At 43.1% G+C, this 26,387-nt stretch overlaps 1 protein-coding gene and 1 pseudogene across 1 annotated transcript in view; one reads left to right on the top strand and one right to left on the bottom strand.

The window, feature by feature from the left end:
• Positions 1–26,387, top strand: part of LOC112806790 (uncharacterized) — a 909,505-nt gene that overhangs the window by 29,375 nt on the left and 853,743 nt on the right. The window contains exons 4-5 of the mRNA XM_073889073.1: positions 1,101–1,371; positions 1,486–2,351. Of these exons, the coding sequence (XP_073745174.1) occupies positions 1,101–1,371; positions 1,486–2,351 (1,137 nt within the window). The remainder of the gene's footprint in view (positions 1–1,100; positions 1,372–1,485; positions 2,352–26,387) is intronic.
• LOC112806504 (vomeronasal type-1 receptor 4-like) lies at positions 9,992–12,545 on the bottom strand (annotated as a pseudogene).

The raw sequence follows: 26,387 nt of genomic DNA, 5'->3' as shown, positions 1-26,387 counted from the left end.
AGAACTTCTATTTCACAATGGATGATTTCAACATATTTTCCGTTTATGATATTGTGTGCTTCTCTTGAAATACAACTTCTTTCTTTTTCTCTTATGGGTGAGCTCTTTAGAATTCTGAAGTCTATATACATTTTTTAATAAATGACCGTATTTATTAATTATTTCTGGATTCGCCTTGGGTTACTAACATGTTTATTATTTTTCATTATGATTGACACATAATTAATTTCTACATATATTATGGTATATAATCACAATTCACTGATTATTACATTGCAGTATGCCTCTTTTGCCTGGGTATATTATTGGAAGAAGTATTTAGAAGAATATTTTATTATCCTTGAATGTTATTTTAATATTGTAGACAACAAGTATTCAGGAATTGACCTTTTTTTTTTTAAAGATTTTATTTATTTGAGAGAGAGATTGCAGAGCAAGAGAGAGCATGAGCAGGGGGAGGTGTAGAGGGAGAAGGAGAAGCAGGCTCTCCACTGAGCAGGGAGCCCAGTGCGGGCACTCGATCCCCAGGACCCTGGGATCATGACCTGAGCCAAAGGCAGACGCTTAACCGACTGAGCCACCCAGTCGCCCCTCAAGAATTGACTTTAATATATATATTTTTTTTTTTCAAGTATGATTCACCTCTATCCCTCCTATGAGGTTTTTAGGTTTTGGGGTGCCTATGGAAAATTCCTGTCTTTCAGGGCACTGGAACTTTTGATCACAGCATTTAAATAGGCTTACCTGAAAATAATTTGAACTACATGTTTTTTTGTGTTTCTAAACATTTGCACACCATGGTTGAGAAGCTTGATAACTCTGTTAATTATGAATTCTACTTTTGGTATAATACTTTTTCTTTTATTTTCTTTTTTAATCTTTTATTTATTTGAGAGGGAGAGGGAGAAGCAGGCCCCCCACTGAGCAGGGAGTCCGACGCGGGGCTTGATCCCAGGATGCTGGGATCATGACCGGAGCTGAAGGCAGACGCCTAATGACTCAGCCACCCAGGTGCCCCTGGTGTAATACTTTTTCATATAAAATATCCATCTTTATAAACTCTGGTTAATATGAAGCCTGTCTTTATTTATATATTACAGATATCTCTACTAGATGTATGAGCAAAGAATTACCACCAAAAGACAACATTAATAATGGAGAATTATTCCAAACGTTGGTTTTGGAAAGACACGTAAGTCATGACTTTGATGACTTTGGTTTGAGGGAAGTCCAGCAAGATGTGAACAAATTTGAGACTCAGTGGCTATATGAAGAAAAAAATTACAAAGGAATGACTACATCCCATTATAAAAATCTCACTTGTAGAGAAGACCAACAACATCACAAATTCTGGAATAATTTCCCTGTAAAGCATAGTGTTTCCATAAGAAATAGTAAATCTCAGTATTATAAACATGATATGAATAAGACACTAAAAAACAAGGTAGGCTCTTCAGGAAACAAGTATAGGAACTGTTTGGACAGTGGGCTTGGATTAAGCTTTCATTCACATCTGGCTGAACTGCAAAGATTTCAAACCCAAGAGGAAATTCATGAAAGTAATCAAGTTGAGAAGTCTACCAAAAAGACTTCAGTTTCACTTCAAAAAATTCCTTCTAGTGTCAAAACCAACATTTTTAACAAATATGGGAAGGTTCTTACACATTCTTCATTACAGACACAACACCAAAAAACACCCAAAAGAGAAAAACCTTACAAATGTAAAGAGTGTGGGAAGACTTTTAGCCATTGCTCAACCTTAGCTACTCATCAAAGAATTCATTCTGAGCAGAAACCTTACAAATGTAATGAGTGTGGCAAAGTCTTTAACAGGTTCTCAAACCTCACAAGGCATCAGAGAATCCATACTGGAGAGAAACCATATAAATGTAATGTATGTGGTAAGGATTTTATGATACGTTCACACCTTTGGGGACATGAGCGAATTCATACTGGAGAGAAGCCTTACAAATGTAATGTGTGTGGCAAAGCCTTTTCTGAGTGTTCAAATCTTGTTCAACATAAAAGAATCCATTCTGGAGAGAAACCTTATAAATGTAATCAGTGTGGTAAGGAATTTATCACCCGTTCACACCTTTGGGGTCATGAGAGAACTCACACTGGAGAGAAACCTTACAAGTGTAATGAGTGTGGAAAGGCCTTCTCCGGGAGTTCAAATCTTACTCAACATAAGAGAATTCATGCTGGAGAGAAACCATATAAATGTAATGTATGTGACAAGGCCTTTAGTCAGAATTCAAGCCTTACAGTTCATCAGAGAATTCATACTGGGGAGAAGCCTTACAGATGTCATGAATGTGGGAAAGCCTTTAAGCAGTATTCAAGCCTGAGTAGACACCAGAATATACACAGAATGAAGATAAAGATGTAGAACCTGTGGTAAGGCTTTTATTAAATGTTCTCACATTTGGAGTCATGAGGGAATGCATACTGCAAAGAAACTTTACAAAAGAATGGCATGGCCTTCGTGCCATGACTTGACCTCAGGAATCACCAAAGATTTCATGTTGGGGAAAACCCTATAAACACAACATGTGGTAAATTGCTTAAGTAGGTGGTACAATGTACTGTGCATGAGAAAATTCTTACTAGTGAGAACTAAATCTAGTTCTTGAAGATTAATCAAATCAAATGTTAGATTCTGCCCGAAAATTAAAAGTCAAAATGATTGAAAATTCCTGAGACAATGGGTATCAAAGGAGCAGGGGCATCTGTGGAAATGCCCACGTATCTTCAGTTTATACAGTCATTTTATTCATTTAGATTGCGTGATGAGGTTTATTTACTTTATTATTGAATTTGGACCTGTAGTTGGAAATCTGTTAATGATGTTATGTCTCCATCACAGACTTTCCATGTGTTGCCACAGTGATGTCTGTGATGGAACTTCTTGTTTTGGTCCTGATGTGAATGGTGTTTTTTTTTTTAAATTTTCAAGTCACTTGTTTCTTGCTGATATCTAGGAAAGATAGTTAACTTTTGTATTATGACCTTGTATCTTGCAGTCTTGGTATAATTGCACATTAGCATTTTCTCTACCATACCTGTGGCGCATCATATGAGATATTTCCGAAGTTCTGGTGATAGGTGCCACTCTGTCTTGTTCCTGGCATAAAAACACAGGACTCTCTCTTACTGTACTAATATTAAGCAAATCTTGCAGTCATTAAGTTCACCTTGGTCATGGTGCAAATTCTGGATGTATTGTGTTGCAATCAGAGTATCCGGTTTATTAAGGTCTTGGAAGCTTCATGCATCATTGGTATTGGCATATAAAAAAAAATCTTTGCACATAAATGGAAACTGGTCCCAGCCAAAATTATAAATAATATGCCACTAATCTAAAATATGAGTACAAGTTATGAAAACACCCAAGTGTAGAGCTAGATTATTATAAGAACATAGCCATCCAGCTTTTTCAGTATACCATAATGGTTAAATCATGTGCTTTGATACCTCCCCCAGTAACTTTTAAGTCCCCAGTCTGCTGCTAAACAAGGAGTGAAGATAGTGAAATCACTCAACCCTGTGTGCCTAAGTTCTCCTCCTTAGAATGAAACTAGTAGTAGTCCCATCCCTGATTTTTGATGAATGAAGACTTCAAGTGCCTTGACAGCAGAGATTCTTACGTTGTGAGCGTTCTTTAGAATTCCCCATTCAACTCTTAGAAGGCTTTTAATGAAGCTAAAATTAAATATTTTTTTCTTAAAGATTTTATTTATTTTTGATAGGGGGAGAGCACGAGAGAGCGGGGAGGAGCAGCGGTAGAGGGAGAAGCAGACTCCCTGCTGAGCAGGGAGCCTGACGTGGAGCTCAGTCCTGGGCCCCATGATCATAACCTGAGCTGAAGGCAGATGCTTAGCCCAGTGAACCACCTAGGCGCCCCTGAAGTAAATATGTCTTAATGGGAAGTAAGCCTATGTGAAGAATATTGGTTTACACTTGAAATGGTAAATGTAGGCGAGACTTCAGGTTCCCATGCAGCATCCCCCAAAGGAAAAGCGTCACTCGTTGTGAACCATCAGATGGCCTCCAGGTTTTTGACAGTAGGAATGGTCTTCTTACCACAGGTGCTGATTAGAATCCTGGGGAATTTCTTCTTTCTTTACCAGTATATCTTCCTTTTTGTCATAGGTGAAGGTTAAGATCCACAGATTTGAGTGTCAAGCACCTGTTTGTAGCCAGCTCCTTAGTCATCATCTTTACAGGAATCTCCAGCACAGTGACAGCTTTTGGGTAGGAACATTTCGCTGATTGTGGATGTAAATTTGTTTGCTGGGTCATAGAGTGATACTGTGCTATGTTATGTAACATGTAACTATCTGAGGAACCTGGGTGAAGGGGTGAAGTTTACAAGGACTTTTTCATACAGTCTTTGCACATTTTGTGTATCTGTAATTACTTTAAAATAAAGAGTAACGAAAGGCAACATGATATGCTGTGGCTTTTAGAAAGTTCAGGGGCAGCTCTTTGTTCATATGAGAATAAAGGACATTATAGGTACATCCAGAAGTCATTCTTAAAACTTAGATTCTGAAAACTTGTCACCTCCTTGGTAATTTTCCAGAACACCGTAAATGAGATATGCCTCCACCCCACATAACGTGCGGCTTACTCTGCTTCTAAGAACTGAATCAGCAGCACAGGAGTAGAACCAAAGGATTGGATGTTCAAAGTGTTTGCTTTATTCTGCATTGGTGGATACTTTGTTCTGGAACCACCTCTAATCTTGCATGAAGTGGGCAGAGGGTCTGAGGAAAGGGGAAGATGAGTCCGGAAGTACCACTGAAATTCCCTTATTGTCTGAATGAACGAAGCTTCCATCTTTCCCTTAAGAACAGGGTCAGAAACTCCTCATTCGGGACAGAGGTTCTCAAGACGCAATAGAAGAGGCAGAGCTACACAAGGAGAGGTCCTGCCTTGGGGAGGGAAGCTGCCCTCACACAAGACAACCAGTTTTGTGTAGGTCTCTGATATCATGATTGTGCACACAAGCTCTCTGAGCAGGGTCTGTGCAGTCCCTGTGCTTCTAGGAGAATACAGTGGAGTACTGGTGAACGTCACAGTCCCTGAAATGAAATACGCACACACATACACATACATTTCCTAAAGTGGCAATGGGAAGATTCTTTTGTTTTCCCATATTATGAGACAAGAATAGGAGTATAAGGATTGGTTCTGGCGTAGTGTGAGGATTATTACTTGAGTTTGGTGGCAGAACTTCTAGATCCTGACTTTGGAGAAGTTTCAGATTGCTCCTTCAGGGTGGTGCCTTCCCCGTAAGGCTCAGTTGCACATTGTGTGGGGACCTTTCTGTAAAATCATATGATTGATGGAAGGCATTGTACATGCATGTGCCTTCCTATACTAGTTACAGGTCATGTGATACAGTATCCTAATTCGGGTGCTTCTCCATTTCATCTTGAGAGCATACCACCCCAAAAGCTATTCTCAGTCACCCACCTCATCCCTCTGCATTCTGCCTTCACCCCTGTAACCTAATCTCCTGTTGTCCTAACCTGGAGGGTTTGCCTGAGGATAAAAGTGAGGTCACATGTCACCTGCGATTTCTTAGACACAGCTGACTAATCTCTTTTCCTCACATGACCAGTGCACTCCCAGGACTGCAGTAGAGTCTGGGGTTGGTATAGGAGAGAGAATTCACAGGGAATGTTAGAAGAAAGAAAGCTTTAGGATAGAGATTAGAGGGTTTTTTAAACAGATGAGGGCCTCCCACATGTGTCAGCCTACAGAAGACCCACAGTGGTACCATGCAGTGGCAGTTACAAAACAGCTTTGGTGCACCTGGCTGGCCTGGTAGAGCACATGAGTCCTGATCTCAGGGTTGTGAGTTTGAGCCCCACGTTGACTGCAGAGTTTACTTTAAAAAAAAAAAAAAAAAATGAAAGTTTAAAAACGAAAATACAGGCTTGATCAACAGCTTGAATATAGTCCATTTCTTTAGTGAACAGGTGTTCGCCCACCATGGCTTCTGAATGAGTGAACACAGATGATTATGTCAGCACCAATGATTTGTTTCTGCATCTTACACAAAGATTGGTGCCCTTAATCTCAGTTCTGTAGTTTTTCAAGTGGCAGGTCCAATAACTCCAGCTTGGGCGATAGCCCAAGATCCTGGATTCTGACCACTGAGTAAAACAACCACATCAGCTCTCGTTTCTGCATGTCCAACAGAGAGGCTAAACATCCAGCCCAGTGAATCCATGAGGTTTCAGCTTTGGTGAACCATCAGTGGACCAGTGTCAGACAACGAGGGGAATCTGGGATCGCTGAGGTCCTCACGGTGCCAGGGGCTCTGCTGCAGGCTGCAGATATGACACATTCCTGTAGAGCTGAGATGTTACTGATGCCAGTCAGGATTCACCCTTAAATATACCTTCTCCATTTGACCAGCAAGTCTTTTAGGACCTCTCTGCATTGTTGGCTGTAGGGTTCAAGTTGCCTCATCAACATGGGAATGTTACACCAGACAGTCACAAGTCCTGAATGGATCATGCTTCACTTTTGACAAATGTTTGGTAGCAAGCTAATGGCTGCTTTTCGAAAGCAATTTACCTGTTGGTTATGTCAAACCTGAGTTCTGGGGCGCTTGGGTAGCTCAGTTGGTTAAGCATCTGCCTTCGGCTCAGGTCATGATCTCAGGGTCCTGAGATTGAACCCCTGCATCGCCTCGGGCTTCCTATTCAGCAGGGAGTCTGCTTCTCCCTCTCCCTCTGCCCCTCCCCCTTGCTCGTGCTCTCTCTCTTTCAAATAAATAAAATCTTTAAAAACAAACAAACCTGAGTCCAAACCCCAAGGGAGCCTTCCAGATGGAGACTGCTCGCCTTTGTCAGAGACTCCAAATGGTGGAATCTGGCACAGTTTTGCATTGTCTCTGATACTCCAGAAGTCTTTTAAAGGGCTGGGCCTTTTTGGGTTTTTTTGATGGTGGTTGTGGGCAAGATACAACAGTGTATTTTTCTTTATTGCTAGAATGAGCAGTGCACATTGCCCATATAATTCCAGTAAACTGTAATTGGAAAAGGACTCTGAATTTGTTACATTTTATCAGCTTTACCTACTGGCAGAGAAGGAATGTCCTAGACAGGGCTTTTGAGACTAATGTCTGTAACTTTCCAACAAACAATTCATCCACGTAGGGAAACACAGCAGAGGGTTAAGATAAATGTAGTGTATTCTCACCCATACACTGAAAGGAAATGCCTGGGGAGTTTGCTTCACTAACACTGTTCTCCCTTCAGCCTACCCTGAAGAATGTGGATAAATATGGAATCTCATACAAATGGTGATGGTTGTGAAAATTGTGTAAAACATTTTGAAAAGTACTGGAAGTATGAATGAAAGCTGAACAGATGCAAGCCTATGACCATGAAATTTACTATTCCAACAGAAATTTGTGCATGTGTCACCAAAGCACAAATTCTAGAATTTACGTAGCAGAGCTATTCATAATAGCCCCAAACTGAAAACCACCCACATGTGCATCAGGAGTGGAAAGGTTAAAGTAATTGTTAGCTATTTATACAATGGAATTCTATTAAATGTTAAGAGTCCACACAATGGAACTAATGCTAGTAAATGACTTACAACATGTGTTAATAGGAATGAGTTCATGAAATCATTTGGAATGTGAAGCCAAATACAGAAGATTCTATTCTGTATGGGTCCATTTCTATAAAGTGCCACACAGGCACTTTGAAAAGTGATCTGTGCTGTTAAATGTCACATTACTGTTTACTGTGGTGGATAGTAACTGGGAGGTTTTTTGGGTTGAAAATCTTCTGGTTTTTTTGAACTACAAAATACATACAGAGATGTGTTCATTTTGTGCTATTTTACTGTGCTTTGTACTTAAGACCTATATGTATATCTTGAAAATTGTTTTGAAATACCTGTCACCAATTTTTTAAAAATTCAGGAGAAGGTAAGTAGATTAATGTTCTCACATCCTTTTGTTATTGTAAAGACATTAAATAGTACTGTAATTTGTTTTTTAAAAGATGTGCTCTAATTCCTAGGTGAAACATGAAGATATTGAGTGTAAAACCTCCTAAATTAAGGTAAAGTAGAGAATTATTGAAAATTTACACAGAAGATAGAAAATAAGAAAATAGACCATGGGTAATGAAGAACATGCTATTGCATGTTGGTAAATCTAATCCCAACTTACCACTGTTATATTGAACATAAATTGGTAATAGCTCTTGTTAAAATCTAACATTGTTTGACTCCAGTAATTTTTTTTTCACAAGTTAAAACATTAGGATTAAAGTAAAATAATGAAATATAATCTCATGGCATTTCAACCTAGTAAACTGCCAACAGGACTGTATAATAGAGTTTAATGTAGGTTGTCATTATAATCATTGTAAGTGGTATTATTCTCATTTATTAATGTACAGTTTGCCAATACTATTGATGAATAACAGAAAATCTGACTAACAACTCACCATACGTACACATTCAGACACACAGACATGTATGAGTGTGTGTGTATTGCATCTTGATTTGTGGTCTAATGTGTGGTAAATATTTGAGTGGCTCTAATCTTAAAAATAGTATTTCTCTATTTTTGTGCCATAGGGTTCGATATAACAAGATTCATTATGTCAAATGAATTCTCTTCAAATTATTGAATCCTTAATATTTTACTACAGCTTCATTAGGTAAATACAGAGCTAGCTATATTGTAATTTTTCCTGTACTTGAGTAACAACTGTTTTGTCCTTGTGGAAATCCTCCTGCCACAAACTGCACATAAACAAACAGGATTCCTGACTTTCCTTCTAAATGACTGTTCCTGAGCTGCTACAGGTTTAGTCAAAAACTCCACTTACTTCCTCCTAACTGACATGAGTACCCCCAGGTTTCTTTCTTTCCAACATGAGAATTGTCATCTTCACGTGATACAGAAAAGTCTATCCTCTGCAGTTGCCAAAACCCATGCCACTTTACCCTAGACATTTTGCCTTTTTGTCTCTCACTCACCTGATGTCGTTTAAACAATTAGCCATACATCTTCGTGCTTTCATTTTTCCCACTGCAGTTTAATCTGGATGTTTCTACAGAAAAAAAAATATTGTGCTTCTCTCCCTCCATATAATTATCTTTCCAACAACCACCATCTCTATAAGGTTGTAATGTACTAATTTCATACCTTGGCCCCCACATACACCTACTACCTGAACCTGATTTTCTTTTCCGCTTCACCCCATTCTATTTCATTTTTCCCAGAGAACATTTTGTTTGTTCAGTTTCTTGAATGGCCATCTCACATACTGTTCCTTTTCCATGGAACTTTACCAGATATTCCATGCTTAGTTAATTTCTGGATAAATATATTATGTCAAACTGGAAGTTCTGTGCTCAAAGACATCCCCATAATATCCAGGTTGTGTGAGATCCATGTCTTTTTTATTTCATAGACTCGAACTGCTCCACTATAAACATGACTAACAATTACATAAGGATTTAAATAATAATTACATAGTAACTCCATTTACAGTTGTTGTGTTTATGGTTTATTATTGCACACAACTTAAGAGGTGATTGTGTCATCACTGTAGAACTCGGTGAAGAGGAGTGAATAAACAATGGATGCTGTGCATAAACATAACTTTATATGTTTCCTTTCTTTCTTTTTTTTTTTTTTTACATTAAACTCAAGCCCCAGTGTGGGGCTCGAACTTACGACCATGATCAAGAGTTGCATGCTCGGGCGCCTGGGTGGCTCAGTTGTTTAAGCAACTGCCTTCAGCTCAGGTCATGATCCTGGAGTCCCGGGATCGAGTCCTGCATCAGGCTCCCTGCTCAGCAGGGAGTCTGCTTCTCCCTCTGACCCTACCCCCCATGCGCTCTCTGTCTCTCGTTCTCTCTCTCAAATAAATAAATAATCTTAAAAAAAAAAAAGTTGCATGCTCTATTGAATGAGCTGGCCAGGTGCCCCACTTTACATTTCTGATGACATCAGGAGGTTTAGTTGTTTGTCCAGACAAAACAGAGCCTGGACACTGGAGCCATGGCTCATGAGAACAAAGGGGCCTACAGTTGGGAAAAATCTGTTGTTTAAGGTAGAGATGTTCACCAGCAACCAACTGGGATTATTAATAAGAACAGTGCAGACTTGGAAGGTGGAAGACGGTATAAAATGATACAAGGGTGCTCCCAAGGACAAGGATTCTTTGGGTGACTGTGGACCCGGGGATGCATCTTGGGGAGAGATTGTTGGTATGAATGTGCCTGACCCACTGCTTGTGCTTAAGCAAGATGGAAACCATGGAGCCACGGGCTCACAGCCGACCCCCAAGCAGCAAATATCAGAGAATGATAACAATGTTGCCTGTAGTGATAGTGTGGTTTTGTTATTACCTACCCCAGAACAGTATCCCAAATCCTTTTTCATTGTGATGTTTGCATTGTTCCATTTGCCAGTCACACACACAGGAAAAGAGATATTTACCAGTATTGGCAGGATACAGCACAACGAAACAAAGGAGCCAATGTGCCTGGGAGCTTTTACTCCCAGTTCTGCCCATGTGGAGTTTCTGGGGCTGACTGTGATGGCCTGGAAGAGACTCAAGAGGCAGGTGCTGCTGACGGACACACCCCTTCCCACTCTGTGAAGACAGAAAACAAGTTTGCATCTGACATCGTCAAGGAAATCTTTCAAATCAAGAGCTGCCACTGTCTGGGGACTCCTTTAGAAAGCAGGGCCAAAGAGTTGGCTATAATCAGGTGCTTGAGCATCAAATCTGTGGACCTCACCCTGCGCCCAGTAAAGGAGATAATGGTAGAGAAGGGAGAAATTTCCAGTGATTCTGAATCCTGTCTGTGATAAGAAGATTGTTCCGATGGTCACATTCCTGAAGCCATCCTGCCAACTTACAGTGACTGATAAAATTCTTTTGTCTTCAGAGTCAGAGGATCCTGCATGGGAATATGATGTATGGGCTACATTTATCATGTCCACTGCAATTCAATATTCTCCACTTACGTTGGTTCCCCATTAGAAATGATCATAGTTCTATAATTTTTAGCAGCATTGTTCCCCTTGGTGATGTGTTTGCACATAAGAGGAACAGACACAACAGCCATATCAAAGTGCAGGGTCCTTTAGTGTCATTCAAAGATCTTCGAAGTTCCTGGACATGTTTATTGTTAATGTTACTAGTCTAAGGTTTGTGTTTTTTTATGATTTTATTTATTTGACAGAGAGAGACACGGCGAGAGAGGGAACACAAGCCAGGGGAGAGGGAGAGGGAGAAGCAGGCTTCCCGCCGAGCAGAGAGCCCGATGCGGGGCTCGATCCCAGGACCCTGGGATCATGACCTGAGCCAAAGGCCGACGCTTAACTGAGCCACCCAGGCGCCCCCTAGTCTACGTTTTCCCCCGAGGAAGACTCCCACAGGTAGCAGCACTTCTCACTTTCAGGTGGAACTCCCCTAGCTCCCACTTTCCAGTACCTGGGATGGGTCCACATATTGGGACTCTCCCTTTCCCACAATGGGACTCTTCGGGAGCCCATCCACAGTCCCCTTTTCATATTCCCTTGGAACCAGGTAGGCACACCACCCACCCCAGTGGTGGCTGCATGAATGCTTTCTAGATGTAGCCACGTGGATCCCGGAGAGCTTGCCAGTAGCCACCAAAGCCCCTGGGAATTGGGGACTTCAGTGATCATGATAGCCAGTGTTGGCTGGACCCCAGGGAGGACATGGGGACGCTATGCCCGCCCACACCCAACACCCCCGGGAGCCTTAAAGATTGAGGTTTGGCAGTGAAAGAAAGCTGGCCTGTTTCCTGAGCAACTTAGCTGAAAGCTGAATGTTTTGGGAAAAGGGCAGGGGGCGTCCTGAGGGGGAGTCAGGCTCCTGTGAGGGAGGGAGCATGCTGGGATGGAAAACTGCAGCTCAGTGCCACCAGGGGCGGCCACAGAAGCGCCTTCCAGTCCCAGGCCTTAACTGGCACGTGGTGGCCCCACACAGGGCCTCTGGAGTCCGGGGTGCTTGGAGGCCTCACAGTCTGCCCTTGGAACTTCCCTTATAGTTCCTTTCCCACTTTCACTGGGGGCACAGCAGGGTCCAGGCGCTGGGTGGTGGCGTCTGGGTCACACCAGCGGAGTGATCCTTCTTGAAGGATCTTCCTGTACTTTCTCTCGAGGGTGTATTCCTTTGGGGTCTTAGATGGAGCTCTTTTTAACACTTTCTCCCAAGTTAGTATGGATTTGATCACTTTTAGGGCAGAGGCTACAGCTTTGGAAAAATCATCTCTTCTTTTTAATTACTCCACCCTCCTTTTTACGTCCTCTTCCCCCCACCCCTTCACCTGCCTTTGAAATCTTAAGTCTGGAGCAAACAGAGGATAAACCCTGAAAGAAAAGTGGTTTCTTTTCAGTGGGCCCTCTTCTGCGAGTTTGGGGTGAGGCACTAAGGTCGTGTACGTGTGCAATGATCGACTGTTGTGGGCCCTCAGGTTTCAGGGGCTACCTGTCACCCTGAGGCCATCTGTCTCCAGTTTCCTCTCACCCTCTGCCCTTACTGAATTAGAGTGCGTAGAGTGCAGAGTGAGAAGGAGAACCGGGCTGATTTTTAAGTATGTGGCAGTGTTCTTTGGTGGTCTTCAGGCAGACTTCTAAGAGCTGAAAGAAAACTTATTTGCCTTATAAATTAGCATCAATGTTCCTTTCTTTTTTCTCCCCTCTCCCTGTAAAGACAGAAACTTGAAATTGTTTGGTGCTAGGTGTTTTTTTTTCTTTCTCTGTTTTATTAAGTTTTTAAAATTTAAACTCCAGTTAATATACAGTGTAATAAACTTCAGGTGTACAAGATAGTGATTCAACACTTCCATACCTCACCAAGGGCTCATCTGGAAGTGCATTCCTTAATCTCCATCACCCATTTAGCCCACCTCCTCCGCCCCCGCCTCTCTTCTGGTAACCATCAGTTCGGTCTCAATAGTTAAGAGTCTATTTCCTAGTTTATCTGTTTCCCTTTGCTTGTTTGTTTTGCTTCTTAAGTTCCACATATGAGTGCAGTCATACGCCATTTGTCTTTCTCTGACTGGCTTATTTCACTTAGCATTGTATTCTCTTGCTCTAACCATGTTGTTACAAACGGCAAGATTTCATTCTTTTTTATGACTGAAAAATATTCCATTGTAGACACACACCACAACTCTCTTACCCATTCATCTGTTGACGGACATGGGCTGCTTCCATAATTTGGCCATTGTAAATGATGTTGCAGTAAACATCAGGGTACATGTATCCTTTTGAAAATTACTGTTTTTGTATTTTGGGGTGCACTGTACCCAGCAGTGCAATTAATGGATCATAGGGTTGTTCTACTTTTAACTTTTTGAGAAACCACCATACTGTTTTTCACAGTGGCTGCACCAGTTTGCATTCCCACCAACAGTGCAAGAGGATTTCTTTTCTCTCCACATCCTCACCAGCTCTTGTTTTTCCTGTGTTTTTGATTTTAGTCATTCTGACAGGCGTGAGGTGATAGCTCATTTTAATTTTGATTTGCATTTCCCTAATGTTGAGTGATGTTGAGCATCTTTTCAGGTATCTGCTGGCCATCTGGATGTCGTCTTTGGAGAAATGTCTGTTCATGCCTTCTGCCCATTTTTTAATTGGATTATTTGTTTTTTGGGTGTTGAGTGGTATCAGTTCTTTATATATTTTGGATACTAACCCTTTATCAGATAAGACATTTGCAAATATCTTCTCCCATTCCATAGGTTGTCTTTTAGTTTTGTTGATTGTTTCCTTCACTGTGCAGAAGCTTTTTATTTTGATATAGTCCCAATAGTTTATTTTTGTTTTTATTTCCCTTGCCTAAGAAGCCATATCTAGAAAAATGTTGCTATGGCCAATGTCAGAGAAATCACTGCCTCTCTTCTAGGATTTTTACGGTTTCAGGTCTCACAGTTAGATCATGGATCCATTGTGAGTCTTTGTGTATGGTGTAAGTAAGTGGTCCAATTTCATTCCTTTATGTATAGCTGTCTGGTTTTCCTAACACCATTTGCTGAAGAGACTGTCTTTTTCCCATTGCATATTCTTGCCTCCTTTGTCAAAGATTAATTGACCATAAAATTGTGGGTTTATTTTTGGGTTTTCTATTCTGTTCTATTGATCTGTGTGTCTATTTTTGTGCCAGTACCATACGGTTTTGATTCCTACAGTTTTGTAATATAACTGTCTGGTATTGTGATAACATCCAGTTTTGTTTTTCTTTTTAATTATTTTAATTTTTTATTTCCCTTCCCCTCCCCTCCTTGTTTTTCAAGATTGTTTTGGCTATTCAAGGTCTTTTGTGGTTCCATACAAATTTTAGGATTGTTTGTTCTAGTTCTGTGAAAAATGCTGTTGATATTTTGATAGGGATTGCATTAAATATGTAGATTGCTTTGGGTAGTATAGACATTTTAACATTTGTTCTTCCAGTGCATGAGCACAGAATGTCTTTCCATTTCTTTGTGTTGTCCTTGGTTTCTTTCATCACTGTTTTATAGTTTTCAGAGTAGAAGTCTTTCATCTCTTTTGTTTATGCCTAGGTATTTTATTATTTTTGGTGCAATTGTAAATGGGATTGTTTTCTTAATTTCTCTTTCTGCTGCTTCATTATTGGAATATAGAAATGTAACATATGTCTGCACATTGGTTTTATATCCTTCAACTTTATTGAATTTATTTATAAGTTCTAGTAGTTTTTTGGTGGAGTCTTTACAGTTTTTCTATGTATAGTATCAAGTTATCTGCAAATAGTGCAAGTTTTAGTTCTTCCTTAGTAATGGGATGACTTTTATTTTTGTTGTTGTCTGATTGCTGTGGGTAGGACTTCCAGTACTGTGGTGAATAAGGGTGGTGAGAGTGGACATCCTTGTCGTTTTCCTCACCTTAAGGGAAAAGCTCTGTTTTTCCCTATTGAGTTAGCTATAGGTTTTCCATATAAGGCTTTTTATTATGTTGAGGTATGTTCCCCTTAAACCTACTTTGTTGAGGGTTTTTACGATTGGATGTTGTACTTTGTCAAATGCTTTTTCTCCATCTATTGAAATAATCATGTTTTTTATACCTTCTCTTACTGATGTGATGTATCACATTGATTTGTGAATATTGAACCATGCTTGCATCCCAGGAGTAAATTCTGCTTGATCGTGGTGAATGATTTTTTAAATGTATTGTTGGGTTTGGTTTGCTAGTATTTTGTTGAGGATTTTTGCATCTATGTTCATCAAGGATACTGGCTTGTATTTTGTGTGTGTGTGTGTGTGTGTGTGGTGTATTTATCTGGTTTTGGTATCAGAGTATTGCCTGTGAAGCCATATGGTCCTGAACTTTTGTTTATTGGGAGTGTTTTGATTACTAATTCAGTTTCATTGCTGGTAATTGGTCGCTCAAATTTTCTATTTCTTCCTGCTTCAGTTTTGGTAATTTAGATGTTTCTGGGAACCTATCCATATCTTCTAGGTTGTCTAATTTGTTGGCATATAGTTTCTCATAACCTCTTACAATTGTATTTCTGTGGTGTCAGTTGTTATTTCTCCTCTTTCATGTCTGATTTTGTTTATCAGAGTACACTGTTTCTCCTTTTTTTTTTCTTTTTGATGAGTCCAGCTAAAGGTTTATTGATTTTGTTGATCTTTTCAAAGAACCAGCTCCTGGTTTCTTTGTTCTATTGTTTTCTTAGTTTTTATTTCATTTATTTCTAATCTTTATCATTTACTTCTGCTGGTTTTGGGTTTTGTCTATTCTGCTTTTTCTAGCTCCCTCAAGTGCAAGTTGTTTATTTGAGATTTTCTTGCTTCTTGAGGTAGTCCTGTATTGCTTTCCTATTAGAACTGCTTTTGCTGCATCCCAAATATTTTGGACTATTGTTTTGTTTTCATTTGTTTCCATGTAAGTTTTATCTCTTCTTTGATTTCTTGTTTGACTCATTGATTGTAGCATGTTATTTTACCTCCATGTATTTGTGCTCTTTCCAGAATTTTCCTTATGACTGATTTCTAGTTTCATAGCATTGTGGCTGGAAAATGTTGGTAAAAATGGCATATTTCGCATTGGTAGGTTTTCACATTTCACATTCCAATTTGCATCCCTTATACAGACAGGTGCACTCCTTACTTAGTTAAACTGCTTAAATTCTGGATCCAGCCGCGGCCCCACATCTACTCCCCACCGAGGACGGGGTCCCAGACCACCGAGTCTGGCTGGCCTCTCCAAGGAGCAGCGTCTCTCCGTCTAGGACAAAACCGTTTTTAACGAAAACCGTCTCACCTTGAGAAAATGTAAACACGTTAGCTTTCAACACAAGTGGTCCAGACGACTATAGCTCCACCGCAGACTGTTGGAGACAACTTAAAATAGGCAGGCAGTACTCCGGTCCCACGGGACACAACAGAAACTCGAGGGGTTGGAAATTCCAAAGAAAGACACGTCCTGGGGGCGGGCTGTCGGAGAGCAGGCCCCACCCAGACCCCGTCCGGCAGTCCCGGCCTCTCCCCTGAAGGTCCAGCCAGGGGCATAGCTGGTGGGGCGCGCCCAGGGCCCGAAACTCTCAGCCCAGCTTCCGCCCGGCCCCGCCCGCCCTTCTCGACGGATCTTATCCGTTCCCCTCCCGTCACCGGAAGCGCCCCGCCCCATCCCGTCTCCCGGAACTGCGGCCGCGCTCTGGCCAGTGCGTGTGTCCGGGTCCTTCCCGGAAGCGCTGCACCCAGGCCCCGCTCGAGCCCCGCCCTCAGACGGGGAGCGTCCTGGCCAGGCCACTTTTCCCAACCTGCCTATTGCCGGGATCGCTCCGTCAGGCGCGCTCCACCCCGGGTTCATTGAGTTCTCGTACTGGCCCGAAACTTATCTTACCCCTCCCTTTGCCGGAAGCGCTCTACTCGGGCCACGCCATAGCCCCGCCCTCCCGCCAGCGCGCACGCGCAGTTTTTTACAGCCCTCCGGGGCCCCAAGCGGCTAGGTCCCTTTGGAAGGGTACGACGGGTGCGACTGTTTTCGGTCCTTTCTGTTCTGTACGTGAGCGTCTCAGTCCCCAGGCCTACAACCCTGGGGTCTGGGGTCTCCGCGCACATTAGAGTCCCCTCACCCCCGCCTCCCACCGCGGTAAGTAGGGCGTCGCGGAGATACGCACGGAGCCCTGCGGGCGGCGCTGCGGCTCCGGGGGTCCCGGTGCGTTAGGTTCACATTGTTCGGAGTCGGCCCCTGCCTGTGGTCCCCCGGCCCTCGGGCCTTCAGACGCCGCCGGCCGCCTTGCCTCCTTGCTTCGCGCCGTCCCTGGGCGCCCCTCCCGCCCGCGCCGTGGGAGTCCAGGGAGACGGGCGTGTGCGCCTCGCGCCGCAGCCTGGCCCGGCTCGGCCCATGGAGGCGCGGCGTCTGGCCCTGGCCCTGGGATTGCGCAGACCCTGCCGCCCTCCCGAGGTGCCCCCGCCCCGTGCAGCCCCGCATAGCGTGAGAGGACCGATGCCCAGGGACGCCACCCTCGTCCGCGCGGGCTTTGGGACGGAGGATCGCGGGGAGTCCCGGAGCAGGTCCCCTCCCCCTCCCCCTCCCCGCGAGGATGGGGGGCCTTGGGGAAGCCGTGACCGCGGAAGGGAGGCCGGGACGGCGGCAGACGCGGGAGAGAGGGGGAGCAGGAGAAAGGGAATGGCGGAGGAGAGACCCGTGAGAGGGTCGGTGAAGAGGCGGCCAGAGAGAGGACGCGGGAGGGACCTGCAATGAGGCCGTAAGAGCGGAAAGTCGCAAGCGGAGAAAAGAGAAGAGCGAAATGTGGAGGAAAGGGAGGCGCTCCGGAAGAAGGGGAACAGGACGGTCGGGGCCCTCGGTTCGCAGAAGTGGGGCCACGAGGGCGAGCTCCTTGACGCAGACAGCGGGGAGAAAAGGGCTGTGGGCCGAAGATGCTGGCACTGAGGCGGGAGGGCTGACAGCCCGGAGAGACTCAGCAGTGCGAGAGCTCAGCCAGAGGGGGCGCCAGGGAGTCGGGGCGGAGGGAACGGACCTGGGAGAGCCCAGGACACAGGTGGGGGTGGGGCGGAGAGAGAGGCCGGCACCGATGGAGCTCGGAGCAGTCGGAAAGCCTGGGCAGAAGGAGTAAGGGAAGGTGAAGTAGGTCTCAGGAGCTCCCCCGGAAAGTGTAGGTGTAGGGAAAGGAAGAGAGAAAAGGGGAGAAGGCAAGACTGGAGACGGGAATCACAGGAAAGGAGAAACAGTGGAGTGAATCAGGAGAGAGAAAGACACGAACAGATGAATAGGCAGAAATCCTTTGGGGGGAGAAAGAAGGGGAACCCAGATCTCGGTGAGTGGTGGTTAATGGGACTGGGTCTCCATAGTGTATTTAAATTTTGCTTGTTTGACAGGTTATGATCCCAGGGTCCTGGGATCGAGTTCCCCATTGGGCTCCTGGCTCATCAGGGAGCTTGCTTCTCCTCCCTCTGCCTGCCTCTATGCCTACTTGTGCTCTCTTGCTCTCTGTCAAATAAATAAAGTCTTAAAAAAAAAAAAAAACAACTGGGGGGAATTAAGTTAATATCTATTCCCTGGACCCAGGCATACACACACGTGTGTGTGTGTGAGTGCGTGCGTATCCTCTAGCATTTTTCTGCCAGGAAGATTTGTCTCTTCATTTATTTGTTCAATTATTTATTCGTGTCAGTATAAACTGGTATATAGTAACTTACACTAGGTATTATAATCCAGTATGATACTATTTATTTTGTTGCTCAAATTATTCCAGCTTTGGCCATCAGGAGCCCTTTAAGTTTCTGTTTCATGTGGCTCTGGTTCCAGTATTTTTTTGGGGAAATTTCCATATTTATACCAGTACAAGATGCTCCAGACTCTTTTCTCTGTCCCAGACCTAGAATCACGTATTTCCTCAACGAGTTTTTTATTACCTATTTCAAGATGTGGGGAAATACAAGTACCTAAAGGATGGAGATGAAAGACCTATGGTGGCACAACTCCCAGAGAACACAGACAGACATGGAACCGAAGCAACAGTGAACAAAATCTGGTCCATTAGTGCAGTTATAATCTTTATTACTAAACATCAGTCATAATTTACAATCAAATATGTGTTTATGGCACCACCATCAAAGGCTTCCTTTTGTTCCCACCACGGATGATTAAACTGTCCCCTGTTGTGGTCCTTTGCTCATTTCAAACAAAGCTGTGGTGAAGACACCTGTACGCTCAGCTGTGGTAATTCCTGATGCCACCCCCTGGGAGATTCCCAGAGGAAAGAAGTGCTGTCCCTCTAAGGCTCTGACATTTAGACCCAATGTGTGCAGCCAATGAGCCTGGTTAGGGCAGGACACGAGTGCATTACCCTGAATCTGACCTGGTTGCGGGGGCCTAGGCTGGAGGGAAAATCCGCTACCTGCTCCAGGCCTTCAAATCTTCTTTCATCCTGTGACTCCACGTCTCCCCTGGAGTCGTCTGGGCCTGCAGACTGGGGAGTTTCTGGAGGACAGAATCCTGGCCCTGAGTCCCCCTCACCCACTATGCTATCACCATGTGACTTCTGTGCACTCAGCAATGACACAGTGTTCCCCCACAACACACACACACACACCTTCCCTCTTGTGAAGTGGGGCTACAGAGCCTGTGCTCCTAAGATTCCACCCAAACCCTCATAAGTGCCCACAGGAAACCTGGCCCTGAGTCTCCTGCAGCAACCGTGGCCCTCCATCAGCCTGGGCTTGTGGACCATCCCTCATGATGCCATCTGCTTGCAGGCACCCAGGAATAAGGCAGAGCACAGCCCCAACCTGAGTCAGTGTCTGCAGCACAAAGCAGTCCTTCCACCAAGCCTGTGCTGTCTCCCTGCTCCTGTGTGCGTGCTGAGCCTTGTCCAGTGCTACCCCTTCCTCCCTGCGCAAACCCTTGTGCAGGAGCCCAGTGAGCTCAAGGCCACCCCTAGCTACCCAAATCCTGTGCCTGTGGGAATCTAGATGTCCACCAGCGCTAGGTGATCAGGGCCCTAGACCTGGTTGTGCTAAGAACAAATACATAATACAACACAGGAAGTGTAATACTCTCAGCTCAAAATAAGAGAAAAGATTTCCTTCGCCTCCTTTTTCTTAGAATATTCAGTTTAGCAATCTTGTAATTTCCTTCGCCATATCTTTGAAATATACATAAATCCTTTTAAGCTGAAGAAACTTTTTTCAACTTTCAGCTCTAGGAATGCCTTTTTTTTTTTTTTTTAAGATTTTATTTATTTGAGAGAGAGTGTGAGTAAAGGGGAGGTGCCGAGGGAGAGGGAGAAGCAGACTCTGCTGAGCAGGGAGCCTGACGTGGGTCTTGATCCCAGGATGCTGGGATCATGACCCTAGCCAAAGGCAGATGCTTAACCGACTGAGCTACCCAGGTGCCCTCTAGGAATGTTCTTTCCGGGCTTGCGGCAACATGGCTAAATGCACCAAGAAGGTCGGAATCATGGGTGAATACGGGACCTGTTATGGTGCCTCCCTCAGGAAAATGGTGAAGATTATAAGATAAGCCAGCACACCAAGCACACTTGCTCCTTGTGTGGCAAAACCAAGATGAAAAGACGGGCTGTGGGGATCTGGCATTGTGGCTTCTGCATGAAAACTGACACTGGTGGCACCTGGACCTACAACACCACTTCAGCCGTCGCAGTGAATTCTGCCGTCACAGTAAAGTCCGCCATCAGAAGACCGAAGGAGTTGAAAGACCAGTAGACGCTCCACCATTTGATTAAACAAAAATTAAAAAAAAAAACCTCTTAAGTGTTTATGTTAAATTGCTTATTATTTTATATTATAAAATGGACAGGGAACTGGCTTAAGTAGAATACAATCATAGAAAGCTTATGCTAGGCAAATTTAGGAAGACAGAACTGGGAATATCTCATAGGCAGGGAGATCAGAAGCCTAGAGCCCTCTGCCTCCCAGCTCCATCCAGAATCCTCTTTTCTGAAGCTTTTCCGTATGTGGCCCCACTCTGGGCTCTCCCCTTGGTGAGCAGATTAGAGCAGGTCAGAGGTTTGGTTTGCTGTTCTTCCTGTGTCTCAATGGTAGATGCTAACATTTTGCTGAAATCCAAAAGATATATGAGAGCAAAGATTGTATGGTTTGGTGCCTTAATTTCTGTTTTTCTCATTAAGTTCAGTGCCTTGAAAAGGGTTGGGACAGGCCCCACCAGAATGTGCCACTTTGGCATGTGGATTATTTGGACCTGAAGGCAATTGAGACCCTGTGGGCTCAAGAGAAACTTTTGCTCCTTCCTTAACTACATAGAGGAATCTAAATTGGGGGCTCTTTCTAAAACAAGGGTTATTACAGGAGATAAATTTTATCTGAGTGACCCATCTGTTGGCAGGACAGAAATCTACTGTGGGGGAGCAAGAATTTGTGTCCCCTTCAAGAGTTCTTCTAGCTGGACTGAGAATCAAATCGGAAGAAAAAAAAAAGACTCAAATTGACACGAGAGAGATTAACGTGAGAAAACCAAATGTAATAGCATACCTATGGGGAATACCACATAGACACGGAAATTTTAAATACAGTCAGGCAGAATGAGATGTATATGTCATTCTGGAGTAAGGAGAAACGGGGTAGGGATCTTGGGTTTCAGAGGGAAGGAATGCACCTCACAGGGTGATAAAAACAGATGTTTGGAAATTAGAGTTTTGCCCACCTGCATATCCCCTTTGGTCTCACCGAAGTAGATCCCTTTCTTGTCTCACCTCTGCTTGTTTCTCTGCCTTTGGATTTTGTCAGGGGCCAGTGGCCAAACCTGGTCTGTTTGGGACCCCCCTGGGCCCCAGCTACAAAATGATTGCCACATTCAGAGCACTGGCTGGCTCCATTGGTAGAGCATGCGACTCTTGATCTCAGGGTTGTGAGTTTGAACCCCACCTTTGGGTGTAGAGATTACTTAAAATCTTTAAGAAAAAAAATGATTACCACAGTCAAGCTAACGATCATACCCTCACCTCTCATAGTTAAGATCTTTTGTGTGTGGGGGGGTGAGTACGAGGCTCTTCTAGCAAATTGCAAGTGTACAATGCACTCTTATTAACTATACATGCTATATATTTTGATGGTTGGTGCTCATGGATCCTGCATAATGAACCTTTTGACCATTTGACCAACACCTGAACATACGCCCCACCCTTAGCCCCTTGCAACAAACATGGTCATCTTCACTTTTATGATTCTGACTTTTTTAAGATCCCACATGATGAGGGAGCAGAATGCAAGCTGAGGACAAAGCACTAGCTTACATCCGGCAATGCCACCTCCCCCTAACCCCCCCCCCCCCCCAGGTGGGATACTTGTGACATTCCTCAGGCACCCTGGCTGCCCTAGAATAAAGGAAAGGGAAAAACAAATGGTTAACTGATAGAGATCACAGTCATGCAGGACTGGAGTATCCATCAGTTTGCAACTGTCTTAAAGATTTACAAGAAAAGAAGCAATTTTATCAATAGCCAAACTTCCAGAAACCTATAGACTCAATTTCCTGCCCTAACATCACCATCCCGTTCATAGGGTAGAAAATCTTACATAGTCAGCCACTCCTCACCACCCCAGTGCAGCTCTTTCTTGTCCCTGTGCTTCAATGAAACCACCTTTTTGCACCAAAGACTTCTCAAGAATTCTTTCTTGGTCATCGGCTCCAGACCCCACAACTCCAAACCGTATCAGTGCATATATGTGATTTCATACAGTATCTGTTTTTCTCTGTGTGGCTTATTTAACCTAACAAATGTCTCCTCCAGTTTTATTCTGTTGCTGCAAGTAGGATTTCCTTCTTTTCTGAGGCTGACATATATGCCAAGAAGAAATTAGATGGGAGACCTCTACCAGGAAGACAGCCAATACCAGAGATAATTTTTTATATCAGAAAGAATTACCTGCCTGGTGTGGCAAACATTTGTTCTTTCCATTCTCCTGTGAATGTACTTCCCCTTTTTGAAATTGTAAATCCCTACCCCCTTCTCCTTAGGTCAGAATGGCATATAAGCATCAATTGCCTATCTCGAGCCTCATATCTTTGGGATTCCTGTAATAAGAAATAAATTTGTTTTTGTCCCGTGAATCTGTCTTATGTCAGTTTGATCATTAGACCAGCCAAAGAATCTAGATGCAAAGAACAAAAAAAGTTTCTTTTCCGACACATTCGTCCCAGTGACCAGGACAAATATAGCAAGACCACTTCATATTTTACAGTGAGAAACCACTTAATATTTTCTAGAATGGCTAAAATAAAGAAAAAAGGATAACACCAAATTTCCTTGAAAATGTTGAAGAATTAAAATTCTCATATATTGCTGATGGGAGGGTAAGTTGTACATTCACTTTGGAAGACTGTGTGGCAGTTACTTATGAAAATAAACATTTACCTACTGGAAGGAGAGCAGAATTTGTCATCTCAAAATAGTTCTCTTTGGTGTAAGAATTATTTTAGGCTGGTTATTTTAAAGAAAGAGCAAAGGAAAAGCTGTGAAACCCAGTAAAAGTTTCCTCTTGAAAGAGACATTTGCATTTATAAGGGAAAACTCCATTTGTAAGGGTGTCTCCCCCTGTGCAGCGGAAAGAGGGAGACTATGTCAATCTCCAGAAACTCTGACCAGTGGAGAAGACATGGATCTCAATCTGGATCATGTGTGGAGTTTCAAAAATGATCATTGCTGGTGCCCCTCCAATTCTGTCAGTTGGTTTGGGTGAAAACAACAGTGTTGTGTTAATTAAGGACTCCAGGTGATTCTAAGTGAGGCCAGGGTTAAGCACGAGGGCTTTCCAGTATTTTATGAGTTGAGAGCAGTCTTTGGCTCTCAGAGAGGTAACAGGGTCTCCGCTACACGAGTCTGGGAGGGTCAGGTCCAAGCAGTACACGGTTCCTATGCTGTAGGGGTTCCTATGCTGTAGCTGAATTTGTGGGCGTCTGTGGGAGGGAAGTCCCTGAAAACAGAAGAAAAAATCAGAGATTGGTTTCCACGTAGGAGCTCATAGTTTCCAAATAGCTCCTGATACAAAGGCCTAGGAAGTTGGGCCTTTTCTACATTTGCAAATCTGGCCCACTGGCTAGCAGTTTGCAGGTGAAGAAGTTCTGTTGGTGACTTTAAAGGCATATTCTCCTGATGCAGCTGTGATTTTTCCACAAATATCTTGCGAGAAAGAAAGCTAAAGGACCAGAAGAGGAAAAAAAATGGCCAGTTCTCAGGTAAGCCTTGCTTCCCAGGTCAGAGGCAGTGTCATCTTTTCCTCCTGAATTTTCGTGCATTTAGAAATTGCAAATGTTTATTGCTCCAGTTCTGATGTTTCTGCCTCATGAGTGTTTTCACCTACCTTTTAAAGATTTTTAAGTAATCTCTATACCCAGTGTCGGGCTCAAACTCAGAACCCCGAGATCAAGAATCACGCATGCTCCACCGCCTGAGCGAGCCAGGTGCCCCTTCACCTGCTTTTTAAAACCTTTTAAAAAATAATACTCAAGGTTAGGTCTTTAGACCACTTCTCTCTTGTATTTCAGAGGTTTCTCTCCCTTCTCTCCAACTTGACTTCAAATAGGGTGACAACAATTGTCACTTTGAATTAATGTCCTGCAACCATTGAAAATACTCCCTTTGTGACAGATCCACAAGGGAAGACTTTGAATCCACAATTCCTCTTGTGGGTGGGGTCAGATCCTGGGATACCAGTCAGGGAGAACATTTCACATTTAGGTTCTTTCTGGATGCTTTTTGAGCTCTGTGTAGATCAGGATTAATTAAGTGCACAAATAAGCAGAATGGTTGGATATTAGGCCCAGAATGACTCAGAAAGTTTTGGAAAAGAAACAGTCTTGCTCTTTAGAATGTGAAAGAAAGATGCTCTATTTAAAATATGCTAGATGGGGTGCCTGGGTGGCTCAGTCGTTAAGCGTCTGCCTTGGGCTCAGGTCATGATCCCAGGGTCCTGGGATCGAGCCCCGCATTGGGCTCCCTGCTCAGCGGGAAGCCTGCTTCTCCCTCTCCAACTCCCCCTGCTTGTGTTCCCTCTCTCATTGTGTCTCTCTCTGTCAAATAAAAATTAAAAAAAAATATGCTAGACCTTACAGGACATGGGAGCTGTGTGTGGCTTGAAATTTGCATAAATCCACTGTTTTCTCATAATTACATTAGTCTGATTTATTTTGGGGGGCCACAAGAACACAGCAGTAATAATGTGTCCTGTGTGTCTCAGGCGCTGGTACCTCTTTGCTTCCTTACAGCTGGTGTTAATTTTGTTGACTTGGTTTGGTGCCCTCTGCCAGATTGCTCCTCTATAATGTTAATATTTTCCCTTTTATCATTCATGCGGATGTGAGATGGATTTACTGAAAGATGTGCAGGAGCCTCCACAATTAAATTGGAAATTCCTTTCTTATATGAATTCCACTGGATAATGAAGGCTCTCACTTTTGTGCACTGGAGCTACTGACTTCTGGGAACAGTGGTTCTGAGCCTATAAATTTCCATTTTACTCCACCCATGTCACAGACATAATCTTCTCTTTGTATTTTCAGAAAAAGAAAACATAACACGTTCAATTAACACGTTCAAGTGTCTTAAAATTCTGAAACAATGTAGCACAAATGATTGAAACAAAAACTGTCAGTGAAATACTGGACTCAGAAACTGGCTATTTTCTTTATACCATTCTGTGCATTTGTCTTTATAGTGTGATTAAAAGAAGCATCATCTTCCACAAGTAGATACATAAATTTTATGTCATTGAAAATGTTCCTTAATTTAAATTGCCATGACATTTTCCCCACGGAGCCTGAGATCATGTAATTACTTTTTAAATATATGGATGTGTACATAAAATGTAAAAGGGAGGCTGATTTTATGCGGATCCCTTCTTGTTTCCAACACTCTTCTCAGGTTTGACACTGGCTATGAAATACTGCTTTAGAGTCTTCTCTGTACATTGACCTGTGTGTCATTTGAGATCACTCGAGGTTAGGTTAATAACCTGATCCCTTCCGTGTACTGGCTGTTTGACAAAATATTTGCATGAAAGTAGAAGAATAGTATGTTTGCTCTCTTAGATTATTATTATTTTGCATTAATTTATGAAAAATTGTTAGAATGCTATCTAGTAACTAGCAATGCACAAAAAGTATTGTTGCCATTCTTGCTGTACTAGTAAGAAACCTGTAACTGCTATAAAACTCGTTCAGTTCCAAGTCCTCCAAGAATTCTTGCCTTTGAGTTCTACCTCTTTGTTATTCAGAAATGGATCCCTTGGCCCATAGGCTACTACCTTATTAGAAATGCAGACTAGGATCCCACCCCAGAACTCTTTTTTTTTTTTCAGATTTTATTTATTTATTTGAC

The sequence above is a fragment of the Callorhinus ursinus genome, unplaced genomic scaffold, assembly GCF_003265705.2.
Source record: "Callorhinus ursinus isolate GAN/ISIS: 27379988/994484 unplaced genomic scaffold, GSC_fseal_2.0 scaffold101, whole genome shotgun sequence".
NCBI lineage: Eukaryota > Metazoa > Chordata > Mammalia > Carnivora > Otariidae > Callorhinus > Callorhinus ursinus.
The sequence above is the reverse complement of the archived record's forward strand: the minus strand, read 5'-3'. Positions and strand labels throughout refer to the sequence as shown.